Source organism: Saccopteryx bilineata, chromosome 9 (assembly GCF_036850765.1).
Source record: "Saccopteryx bilineata isolate mSacBil1 chromosome 9, mSacBil1_pri_phased_curated, whole genome shotgun sequence".
NCBI classification, from domain to species: Eukaryota; Metazoa; Chordata; class Mammalia; order Chiroptera; family Emballonuridae; genus Saccopteryx; species Saccopteryx bilineata.
The window spans coordinates 89,282,591-89,295,755 of NC_089498.1; the positions used below are offsets into that span (position 1 = coordinate 89,282,591).

At 48.3% G+C, this 13,165-nt stretch overlaps 1 protein-coding gene across 2 annotated transcripts in view; it reads right to left on the minus strand.

Annotated features, from left to right (window-relative positions):
- Nucleotides 1-13,165, minus strand: part of GRID1 (glutamate ionotropic receptor delta type subunit 1) — an 854,435-nt gene that overhangs the window by 317,036 nt on the left and 524,234 nt on the right. For both annotated transcript variants that reach the window (XM_066243628.1, XM_066243627.1), the window contains one exon: nucleotides 3,221-3,274. In XM_066243628.1, the coding sequence (XP_066099725.1) occupies nucleotides 3,221-3,274 (54 nt within the window). The remainder of the gene's footprint in view (nucleotides 1-3,220; nucleotides 3,275-13,165) is intronic.

Here is a 13,165-nt window from a genome sequence, read left to right on the forward strand (position 1 = left end):
CCTCTTCCTTCTCTCTCTCTATCTCTCTTCTCCTTCCACAGCTATGGCTCAGCTGGAGCAAGTTGGCCCCAGGTGCTGAGAATGACTCCATGGCCTCACCTCAGGTGCTAAGTAGCTTGGTTGTTGAGCAATGGAGCAACAGCCCAGATGGGCATAGCATCACCCCATAGAGGGCTTGCCAGGTGGATCCTGGTCAGGGCACACGTGGAGTCTGTCTCTCTGCCTCCCTACTTCTCACTTAAGGAAAAAAAGAAATACCATTCACAATTGCTTTAAAAAATACCTAGGAATAAATTTAACCAAGGATGTAAAAGATATATACTCAGGAAATTATAAGATACTAAAGAAAAAAACTGAAGATACAAACAAGTGGAAGCATATACCATGTTCATGGATAAGAAGAATTAACATCATTAAAATGTCCATATCACCCAAAGAAATCTATAGATTTAATGTAATTTCCTATTAAAATAGCAATGGTGTAATTCACAGAACTAGAACAAATATTCCAAAAATTTATATGGAGCCACAAAAGACCCTGAATAGCCACAGCAATCTTGAGAAAGAAGAACAAAGATAGAGGAATCACACTACCTGATATCAAACTATACTACAAGGCCATAGTAATCAGAACAGCATGGTACTGGTATAAAACAGCCAGATCAATGGAACAGAACAGAGAGTGCAGAAATCAACCCATACCTTTAAGGACAATTCATATTTTACAAAGGAGGCAAGAACACACAAAGGGGTAAGGACAGTCTATTCATAAAATGGTATTGGGAAAATTGAACAGATATGTGCAAAAAAAACAAAACTAGACCTCCTTCTTAAACCATACATAAGAATAAACTCAAAATAGATTAAAGACTTAAATATTAGATACTAAAGCATAAAAATCCTAGAAGAAAACACAGAGATGTGTTATAGAATTGGGCACCTGAAATCTATATAATTGTGTTAACTAGTGTCATCCTAATAAATTCAATTTAAGAAAAAAGAAATATAAGATCGCTTTTAAAAAAAATAAAAAAGAATGCCCATGAGCACCTCTGTCAGTGCATACTTGAGCCCTACTGACTGGCCTTACTGAGCCAGACCCTGACCACCAGTTAAGTATCTTTGCCAGGGCCATGTGCATGATGATGCCACTTAGTAAGAACTTTGGAGCCAGACAGTCTTCATACAGAATATCAAATGCACCATTTAATAGCTATATGACCTTGAACACATGATTCTACCTCTGAAGCCTCCCTTTTCCCATCTGTAAAGTGAGATAATAATAACTGCCATCAGGGCTGTTGATGAGGACTAAGGATGGGAACAGTTGTAAGGTGCCTGGCATCTCAAGGATGATCAAGCAATGGGAGCTGCTATCCCTTCACTCTTGCGAGGAAGAACTTCCCCCATAGAACCTCCCCATAGGAAGCCCAGAGAAAGAAAGGTCCCTTTCACAGGACAGCATCAGCCCAGGGTGTGATGGCTCAGGGTGCATGCTGATTGGGGTGGGGCACAGCCATTCTCTTAGGTGAGGCTGTTGCAGTTTGGCTCTGACAGGTGTGCCTATGCCTGACTCCATCCAGTGACATGAAGTCAATCCTGGGTTCCAGTGCCCTGGAAATGTCTGAAGTGAACCCCAGCCCTGAAGAGGGGATCAAGAGGGACAGGGACAGAGGGCCCTGGGGTGAGTCCGATGTAGTGAAGAGAAAAGGAAGCAGGTTAGAAACATAAGAATGCAGCACTTTTGAAGACTGGCAACAGAGAAACTCTGGCTCTCCGATTTGGAGGAGTCACCAACAAATGAAGCCAGTAGCACACATTTGCCTTCAGGGGCACCTGGAATGCATCCTTCCTCTGGAACAAAGAAAACTGGACTTTGAAGATCTGTAGAGAAGCTGGTAAAACCCAGAGGATCAAAACCTCGCCAGGACCGAGGAGGACTCACACAGGCTCTGAAGAACAGGGAGGTGGCAGTCATGTCGCTTCTCCCAAAGATGAGCATCGCCATCAGCAACTCAAGGCAAGTAAATGGTCACTGCACATGTCCCCAGCTGGCCCATGGGGACGTAGGCTAATAAGATGTGAGTTTATAGAGGAAAACCAAGAAAAGTGGGCCTCGCAAGCAATGATTGTTGGATATACCTGCGAAATCATTAAAATAAGCCACCCTAGACTATTTCAGCTATATGAACACTAAGCCAAAAAAGAAACACAAATCATAAACAAATACATTAACGGCATCATAAACTTTGCATCTTCTAGAATGTGGCCATTAGAAACCAATCAGTTAATTTGAAAGCAGCCAGGGCCACAGCCCTGATGAAAGTAGGCACCAGGAAACACCTAAAGTCAGCTTTCCAAAAAGCCTACAAGCATCATCACCAAGGCTGCCCTGGTCAGAGCTTCATGACTGAATTGTGAAAAGAGGGGATTCTTCAAGAAAGCTAGGACATGTGGTTCCAGCCACTCTTGGGCAATGCCTGCAGCATGGAGGAAGCCAGGGGTAATTAGTGAAGAGCTGATCTAGCCACCAGGAAACCGTGGTGCTGCCATTCCTTCCTGGGCCAAACCAGTAGACAAGCCAGTCAGTGGGAGAGATTTCCCATTCATTCCCTTTAAATAATTAAAAAGATCTCACCCCCACCAATGGCATGGGGAATGTGCACATGCATACACACTCACACACCTTTACACTCACATGTGCACATACACACACTCTCAGACACTCACATGAAACTTATGCATATACATGTATCCATACACACTCACACACATGCATTCCTACATGCATATATGCTCACACACATACTCTGATGTACATACACTCACACACAATCACATAATACCCCTTCGGCCTCCTGCACGAAATGCAGGCCCTGTTGTCTCCTCATCCTTTGCCCTACCACCTCTGCACCACACTTTCTAACCACTCTAATCTATAGCCCCTGACCTGATTGGCTGCCTTCTCTTTCTCCACACATCGAACACCTGATACAACTTCTCTTTGTCTTTAGTCTCCCTTGTGAACTCAAGACTAGGTTCTTTCCCTGCTGTCCACCTGCTCCAGGTGAACATCTTGGCAGGTCAAGTCTCTCTGACCTTCTGGCTTGGCACAGAGGAGCCCTGGTATTCACCCCAAGTCAGAACCAAATCTAAAAGGCTTTCCCATGGGGCAGAGGGCTCAGTGAAGGCCACAGCCCTCACCACTCTGAGCTCTTACCTCATTGACAAAGACCCAGTGACTGTCTTTGGAAGCCAGGTTGGTCTCCACGGCCTGCAGAGAGAAAAAGAAAACAAGCATAAACAGAAGCAAGCCAGAAGCTGGCAGACACATAGGATGATTGTTGAGACAGGGTTTGATAAACATTGTTCTTGGAGAATATTTCCTCACAAAGCATACTGTCCCCTGGGGCCAGCTCTGGCTGCCTTAGCTACAAGACAAGTCATCTGAACACACATCTGACTTCCAGCTGTTTACAGGGCTCGCCTGCAGCAGCCCCGAGAACAGTTACAAGTCCCAGTTCCTCCAGGCAGCGCAGAGCCCTGAGCCTGGGCACCCCTTTCCTCCCAGAGAGGCACTTAGGAGATGAGTGTCATCACTGCTCAAGGCAAGAGGATCAGAAACCTGGAAGAGCGGTTTATGGAGGCTTGTCCAACCAAGTTCAATGACACCCAAAAGACAGCAGCTCCCAGCAGAGGTTCTGCGCTGCCTTCTGTTCTATGGGACCCTTAAAACCGGCTCTTCCCATCCTGTGCAGTCACGCCAGCCCGATCGCTCCCTCTCATAGTGCTTTGCTCTGTTTCCTTATAACACTGGCCATTTCTGTGCTTAAACAATTATCAGTTTATTCCCTCTTTTTTTGTTGTTATTAAATAAAGCACATTATTTTTAAGGTTTTTTTAATTGATTGATTTTTGGAGAAAAGAGAGAGAGAAGGAGAGGAGAAGCAGGAAACATCAACTCATAGTAGCTGCTTCCCGTATGTGCCTTGACGAGAAAGCCCAGGGTTTTGAATTGGCAACCTCAGCATTCCAGGTGGAAGCTTTATCCACTGCGCTGTCACAAGCCAGGCTATTTATTTCTTATTATCCATCTCCTTTCCTGTAGGGGTCTCCATGAGGTCAGGGGCCACATCTGTTTTGGTCACAGTTACGTCCTAGGAACTTACACCAGAACCAGCACACAGCGGATGATAGCAGGTGTTCAGTAAATGTTGCTGACCATGTGAATGACGTGTCGGAGGGCAACGCAGAGAGGGCCCAGTTACTCATATTGTTTCTCAGGTATTTCACGAGTGCTTTTTAGAAACAAGTGGAGAGAACTGAGAGTTTTCAAGTATGTTCTTGGGTTAAAATGCTCACATTTTGCATGTCCCAAGTACTTGCATAGTGCCAAACACTGTGCCAGGCCTTCTACGAGCCTGGTAGAGAGCTATCAAGCTGTAATCCCCTCTTATTTTTACTTTCTTATATTTTTATAATGTAATTATTACTCTTTTCATTAGAAGAAAAATAAGAATGTTCAATATCATCCCATAACCCTGCCTCATTTGTTAAAAAATGTGCCAAAGTAGTAAATATGCCCCCATTATCCCTCAAAATTCACCTTCTAGAGAACATTTGAGGTATTCCCATCCAGAAGTGTTTCATAACATCTGCAAGTACATAGCTAAATACACACATCAGACAGATTTCTTTTATTAGTATAAGATCATGAAATATACATCAGGATAAAACTGTCATTTTTTGTGACAGAGACAGAGAGAGGGACAGATAGAGACAGACAGATAGGAAGGGAGGGAGATGAGAAGCATTAGCTCTTCATTGTGACACTTTAGTTGTTCATTGATTGCTTTTTCATATGTGACTTGACCAGAGGGCTACAGGAGAGTGAGTGACCCCTTGCTCGAGCCAATGACCTTGGTCTCAAGCTGGTGAGCTGTGCTTAAACCAGATGAGCCCGCGCTCAAGCTGGCGACCTCGGGGCTTCAAACTGGGTCCTCCGCATCCTAGTCTGATGCTCTATCCACAGCACCGTCGCCTGGTCAAGCAAAATTGTCATTTTTTGATGTATTGATGTATTAAGAATAGCTTTCCTCATCAGTACATAGAAATCTGACTCATTCTCCTTAACAGATGAGAAACAGAGGGCTAAGGGCTAGTCTCCCCAGGCACACAGCCACATGTGAGACTCAGGTCATAGCACTGTTATTACACAGGGTATTTTAGAATGTCACTTACATAAGCAAGGGACAAGCTTGCAGGCCAATACACAAGCACATGGAAACAGGGTCTGAGAGTGCCAAGGCCAGCTCCAGCACCCCTCATCTCTACAGATAGCTCAGAACACTGCACTGACCACCAAGGGTTGGCACAGGGGCATTTCCTGGGCTATGACAGGGGGAAGAATACAGATGCCTTCTCCAGCCTCTGAATAAGAGGACGCCAGCCCCCTGTGAAGACAAGTGTAGACAGGAGTGTGAACTGGCCTGGGTACCCCATGGGGCAATGTCCCGAAGACACCTTTTGCCCATTTTATAAACTCGGTAAGCCAGTCCTTCTCCACAGAAACCAAGAAGACTTCACATGCTTAGAAGGGGTGGAGAGGAGAAAGGACCTCAGGATGGAGTCACTGCCACCCAGCCCAGAGCCTCTCTCTTCTCAATACGCAGACTTTCATGAGTATCTTCAGAAGCTCGGAGGTGCAGGGAGAGGCTGGGAGGAACACATGGGCACATGGAGCTCTGCGGATACTCTGCAGCACACTGCTGGGATCTGCAGTGCCTCCTCCCCAGCACCTCAGCGCTTCCTTAATTCTGACATGGAAGACATCAGTCACACGCTCATCAAACCTGTGCATGGCATGGAGCAGGGAGGAGGCTGTGACACTTTGGTAAGCCAGAGGACTGAACTCTATCTGAAAAGAAATGGTTTGTAAGGCTGACCTCAAAGTCCTAAACTTGGTTCCAGGACCAGAAAGGTAAATGAAACTTGAAAGCAATGGTGTTGAGTAAAGACCATGAAAAGGCAAGAAGCTACAGGTCTGTTCTGCTCTTTGAAGGATTGACTATTAAGCCACCTGCAAACAAGAGGACACTTGCAGACTGGAATCTGTCATAGAGTGGAACAGTGTAAATGAACAGCCAGTTAACAGTGACCAGGGTTGCTGAGAGGCCAGTTTTGGACAGGTGCCTATAAACATATAAAGAGCTGTCATGTGCAAGAGAAAGTGGAATTACTCTTTGCAGCCTTCGAGAGCTGATCTAGGACAAAGATCTCCAGGAATCAGGAAGGCAGATACCAGCTCAATGTAAGAAAGAACTTTCTGACTTTCGAAGTCATTCAAGATGGAATGGGTTGCCTCCGGAGTAGAGAGGTCTCGTGGGATGCCGAAGTGAAAGGCAAACAGTAGTGCCCCGGAAGGTAGTAAGTGTCGGCATGGAGACTGACACTGGGAGAGGCGTAAAGCTCTGTCCTGCACCAACAGTCCGCAGCAGCGATTCTCAAGTCTGGCTGCATGTATGCTTCCCTGCAAACCTGGCCAGGAGCTTCCTGGGTATAACCTGAAACCTGCCCCCAAAGGCAAAGGGCAGGGAGAGACCAGAGAAAAGGGCAGGCCACTCCAGATTGGTAATAAGCAAGGAAAACTGACAAGGCTCGTCTTGAGTGGCTGCAGGACAAATAGTTTTCTGCTCCTGCTCCCCAGAAGCTTAAAAGTCTAGTTAGAGATCTTAACTGGGTGCAGTTATGCACGTAGAGGACCTTAACTGTGTTCAGTCATATACCTACCCCAGATGGTCTCAGTGCCACATCATTATCTCAACGACATGTCGTTGGGCAGCTCCTAGAACTCGGAAGGCAAGCAGAACACACGTTCCACACACGGGATGCAGCGGGAAGCCTCCAGTTACCTGAGTTCAGCTCGCAGTTCAAACCAGTGGTCACATCTTCTTGACCTTCCCCAATAATCTAAGAGCCTCCTAGGGAGCTTTTACAAATGTGGGCCCCTGAGCCTCACTCCTTAGGAGTTCTAAACTCATTGAGAATGGGGATCCTGTGATGTTTCAGAGCCCCAGCCCTCCCTCTTGGCCCTCGGGACTGGGAGCCCTGCCCCAGAAAAGGCGTCGTGAATCTGAAGTGGTCCTCCTCGTGTTCCTGCAGGAACCAGCAGCACGGAGACCTGACTCAGTTGCGGTGCTTCCCAGAGAGGAGGAGGGAGCTCTGGCTACTCCAAGGAGTCTTCCCACCTGACCTCGGACTCATTCACAGAGAACACTGATGGAGAAGATTGATCAGAAAACTCCACAGGACAACTGGCCAACTTTCCTGCCCTACTTCCCTTCATCAATTAAGCATCAGCTCATTTGTTCAGCCTCCTTCCCCCACATGAAGATAAATAGCACTTGGCTGCAGCCTCTTCCAGAGAAAGCAACTCACATGGAAGCTGAGACGGATGGTGAAAAGGCGGGGCTCCTGCAGACTTAGCGGGAGCAGTCCTCTGTCCCTCCTAATTACTGGTCTGTGGGAAGAGCCCTAACTGCCCACAGCCCAGTGGGCAGTGTCCCTCCCAGCACCACATTCCCTTTTCATCCACCTTCCTCTGGGTTCTCAACCTTCCTCCAGGACCAGTCTGTGTCATTTCCTAAGGTGACAGGGGCCAGACACCGCCAGACAGCACCTCTGCCACTGCACAGCCCACACATCCTGCTTTTACCCACAATGCCCCAGCAAACACGGTGGCATTCTCATGCCCATTTCAGTCCGGGAACTCAGACCTGGATCCGAACTCATACTCTACACTGGTACCTCAGCTAGTACTTGGCAGAGGTTAGATTTGAACTCAGGTCCATCTGTGTCTAAAACCTGTGTTCTTTTCCTCAGTCATGCCAATGCCCAAAAGCATGAACAGCCATCAGCGAAAAGCATGCAAGCCTTCGACAGCCCCCAGCCTGGCCCTGGACCATGGAAACATAATGATCTGTTTTCTCATAACTGACAAAACACCACGATGAGCAGCATTGCCTCCCTTCTCCAGGTTAACTTGTTCTCAGAAGTCTGAGGTCTTTCTTTCTTTCTTTCTTTCTTTCTTTCTTTCTTTCTTTTCTTTTCTTTCTCTTTCTTTCTTTATTTATTGTATTTCTCTTTCTTTCTTTTTCTTTCTTTCTTTCTTTCTTTTCTTTCTTCTTTTGTCCTTCCCCTTCCCTCCCCCTCCTCCCTCCCTCCCTTCCTTCCTTGCTTTCTCCCTCTCTCCCTCCCTCCCTCCCTCCCGCCTCCCTCTCTTCCTTCCTTCCTTCCTTCCTTCCTTCCTTCCTTCCTTCCTTCCTTCCTTCCTTCCTTCCTTCCTTCCTTCCTTATTAAATGAGAGGCAGGAGGCAGAGAGACAGACTCCCACATATACCCCAACCGGGACCCACCCAGCAAGCCCACTAAGGGAGATGCTTTGCTCCGTTCTCATCAACCAAGCTCTTCTTAGCACTTGAGGCAAAAGCCATGGAGCCATCCTCAGCACCCGGGGCCAACTCATTCCAATTGAGCCATGGCTGCAGAAGAAGGAGGGAGAGAGAGGGAGGGAGAGAGAGAAGCAAGAGGGGGAGGGTTGGAGAAGCAGAAGGATGCTTCTCCTGTGTGCCCTGACCAGCAATCGAACCCAGCACATCCACACAGCAGGCTGATGCTCCACCACTGAGCCAACCAGCCAGAGCCTCCATTTGTATTTCTTAAGTGTGGGCCTGTTTCACTTTATCTTGGCCTAAAGAAATAGTAATAGAGTGGGGGAGGGGACCTTCACGTAGAAGACTTCCAGCCCCATTGCCAAGAATTTATCTTACAAAGTACAAATGCCACCAATTATTTATGTGTGTGTTAACTATAGGCCCCTTACCTAGGCACCTCTCCCAACACTGGGGGACTGAGAGAATGAATGTTTGCCGACAACTAGCATCTTTTGAAAACCCCAGGTCTAACACTGCAGAACTTGCAGAACTTCCCCTGTGGGCCTGGCACTTTCCCACACTCAGACACAGAGAGAAGTTTAAAGATCCACCACTGCCTTTGTAATGCCATGCTCTTTAGGGACAGTGGCCTCTGCACAGTGTCACCCCTCTGAAGCTTGAGGGGGTGCAATGCCCCCATTTGAAAGAAGAGGGGTAGCTGGCTGCAAGGCTATGGTTGATTTGAGGAGCTATTTACAAGGATATCAGAAAAACAGCCCCTCTGGGGCCTCAGTTTCAGAAGCTAGGCCAGAACCATGGGGAAAGCGGGAAAAGCATGGTCATCGCTGAGCTACCTCGAGCCACCCAGGCTTCCCAGAGCCCACCTTCCTGGGAAAGGAGCCTGGGAGTTAAGTTCGGCTACTTCTGCCTGCTCTGGCTGAACTCCAGAACCTCTCGGGCTTGCGGCCACAAGAAAACTGCCTCAACATTCTCCCCATTCTGTGGCTCCTACTTCTGGGCCCATTGTGCCTCTAGATCCCATTAGGGGTCCCTAGAGGCCGTGTAGGTCTCTTTACCAGAGTCTTCCCAGGAAACAGCCCCCCCCCCCAGTGGGGATGATCTGTTCTCAACTCACCTATTGCTCTGCTGGGGATTCCTGGAAGCCCAGGGCTCTCACCCTTGGGGGAAGCAGGACACACAGCCACCTGAGCACGTGGACCTGCGGGGAGGGGGCATGGAGGGCGGAGTTGGTCGCTCAAGGAGAGTGTGGGAGAGGGAGACCTGAATCTGCCACCTGGGAGTCCAGGGAAGGTGCTGGCAGGAAAAGGCTGCAGGTGAGGGCTGGGTGAGGCCGGCGCAATGGCTGGCACAGAACAGGCCTGCCCCCCAGACCTGAACTAAGCCTCTGCCCATGATACCTCACCAAGTCCTAACAACAGTCACTGAGCCGAGCCTACAGAGGGAAACCTGCCCCAAGTCACCCCGCAAATTAGCACAACCAGGCAGCACACGCGGTGCTTCAGGTGCCCAAGCCCGTGCGTATTCTAGGGCTCCGTGCCGACTCGGGGGCTGACAGAAGACACTTACATTACACATTTTTGCTAAATTTTTCATGCAAAAGTGCGAACCAAGCTGGAAAGCAAAGCAGACAACGGTGAGGTGTGAATAGTGGCCCTGGAGAGCCCAGGGACTTCTATAAAGTTGGATCCTATGTTCTGGAGTTTCCCACCTCGCGCCCCGACCTCCCAGAACTCCTGGGTTGGGTTCTCTTCTCATTGCCAAAGGATTTCTGTATATGGGGAGCAGTCTCCAGTCCCTCCCTAAGCAGTGAGCTCCTCAGGGCTAAAGCTGGTCTAGTTATCATGCAGGTCCAAGCCCAGGCAAGAGAATGAACTTCAAAAGATGTCTATGTTATGAACGAGTGGGTGGAGTTTCGCTCCCACATATTTCCTGATGCTGAGCCTCAGGGAGACCAGGGACGTAAAGAGGAAACCCCACCCAGCGAACAAGGATACTGACATGCAGTCTTGCTGTGCACTGTACTGTCTTAACAGAAACCCACACACGAGACCTGTGTCCTCGCTTTGCATGGCTTCGAAAGGCACTTGATTTTCAGTTAACACTGTGCCATAAAGTTTCCCACACACCTGAACAACCTGAGAATAAAACAAAGTGAACTTGAAAGGTGGATACATGCAAGATATGGTGACATTTTGGAAGTTTTCAGGATATAACTGTTTCTTCATTTGTGCTGAGTGCTGAACCTCCCGACACAAGTCCCCATGTATCCTGCTTAACAGCATAGTAAGTTCTGGATGAGTTTGGTTAATAGCATTTAAAAAGATATTACCATAACTGGAGAGAGAGTTCATCATTAGATTTTTTTTTTTTTTTGGACACTGGATTTGGTCTCAGAAAAACTCTTCTGTTGCTATTGAGAAAAAGAAAGCATAATTGATTAACTACATGATAGAGCTGAACAATTTCTAGGAAATGAGGAGAACTCTCCAGCCTTAGTCCTAACTATTTACCAAATCTGAGATAAACACCACGCCGCCTTCCCACTCTGTGCTAAGGCCAGACGGGCCAGCTCACGGCCTCCAGGGAAGAAGAATCATTACAGATCATTTGTGGATTCTTCAGACAAAATAGAGGCAGGTCCCAGGGCTATGTGAGAAGTGCAATTTACTGTAATAAAAAGTGAGAATATGCTACATGCGAGCAATTTATGAAGAAACGTTAATATCAGCAGAAAAATGAAACGGGGTCTGCTCACAGGCACGAACCATTTAATGAGATCAGCTCAGAGAAGTGAAGCCAGGCAGTGTTGATGATACCAACTGATGGATGCTGGGGCTACAACCAACGGTCCACAGCTTCCCTGCCGCCACAGAGGGCCCTTCGTGTCCTCACTCTTACGGACACCCAGCTGTGTCCCAACGGAAGGCACTGGGAGCCGTGTCTCACAGGAAAAGGGCACTCCAGGCCCTCGGCCACACGGACGCTACGACATGATCCCCTTTGAGAACAAGACGTTAAACAGAACAAGTCACTTCCGAGCTAATTTACCACCCACTCTGGTTTGGTGAGAGTGGCCACAACCTCTGCAGGGGGCTGTGGATGATGTCACGGCGTGGTCCTCCAGGGGGCACTGAATGCTCTCTGGGATAACAGACGGGTGGCCACACTGAGCCATTTCTCATACACCCGACTATTCAGCTCCGGCTTCTAGAGATTTTCAAATACAAGCAAAGCAAAGTCCAAAACTGATTAGAACCGTTTCCTTATCCCTCCCGCCAAGATCTGCACATTTATACTAGAGCTTGAGAAGGCATTGCCCACATCTCAAGACTGGCTCTGGGGACCCACAGAATTGGATGCTGCTCAGAAAGGGGGTGGGCACCATCTGGGGCAGAAAAGTCCCTCCCTGCACTGTGGGTCACATTAGGCTCCACAGGCCTGCCTCCACGCACGGCTGTCAGCCTCCGAGACGCAGCCCCATGGTGGAACATCCCCCAGGAGAAGGACCACATGCCCCGGCTGCACCATTCAAGCACCAGCATTCAAGGTGAGTTATCGTGACCCCTTTGCATCATCAAAACCAGCCGAGCTCTTCTGCCCATGGGTCTAATGCCTTTTTCTTAGCCTAAATTGTTTTTAAAAGACAGAAACGTTTGAATTCTTTTTAAGGCAATAAAGTTGAAAGTAGCAATTCTTTACCTAGCTGATAAGAGCTGCTGGGGATAATTTATATTCTATTTTATGAGCCTGACTTTTTAGAGAATGGAATAGAAAGAAAAATATCTTCTTTTCAGTTCTGGAGACAAGAGCTGGAGGAGTTTCCTGGCTCAGGAATTGTCAGGAAAGGAGTCCTTGATCTGTGAAGGGGAAAGCCAGGAGTTCCCTGTGCTGGAAGGTGGGGTGGGGGTGGGGAGACGTAGGGGACATATAGCTGCTCCACTAGGCACTCAGCTTGGGACTCTGGCCCCACTGAAAATAACCAAGAGGGGCTATAGCTGGAGCTCTGAGACCTTGGAGAATAAGGAGGATAAATGTTGCAAACTCAGTAGAAAGAGAAGAGGGGGAAAAATCAATCTGTTTTTCTTTAGAATCCACAGGATAAATTGCCATATAGGCTTCCCTCCAAGTACAAAGTCTCTATGCAGTCGGGACACAGACCTGAGCATGGCCAGCAGTTTATTTTTTGCCCAAAGCCCTCAGGATCCAAGAGTGAAGCCCACCAACCCAAGCTCGGCAGCTGGGAGGGGAAGAAGCAGAAGCCAAACCTGCATATGTTCTGTGCTCAGGGGTGCGGCCCACCAGCCCCCTCTCCATCCCCACTGGCCTGCCTCCACTGAGGCCGACCTTAGAGGGCCCTGCCCAGGGGATAGCATTGCTTATGAGACACCTGTGGACACAGGACTCCTGGGCTCAGTACCTGCAGTGGAAGAGCAGTGAGGCTCACCACCAGCCACATCCTATAACCTGCCTTACTGTCTGTCCCATGGGGCTCATGGGGGTCTCAGCCCCTCCCTGGCATCCACTCAGCATAGACTCGGTGCTTCCTGACTCTGTTCTCTCTAGTACTGAGCTGGCTGTGGCTGACGAGTTCCTATTATGCTGGTGGGCACTATAGCATCCCGAGAAAGGGCCCTTGGAACAAGTAGTTGGCCTAGAAAGGACCCAGCCCCATAGGCCACCTGAGGAACTCACTACATCTAGAGAAAGAGCAA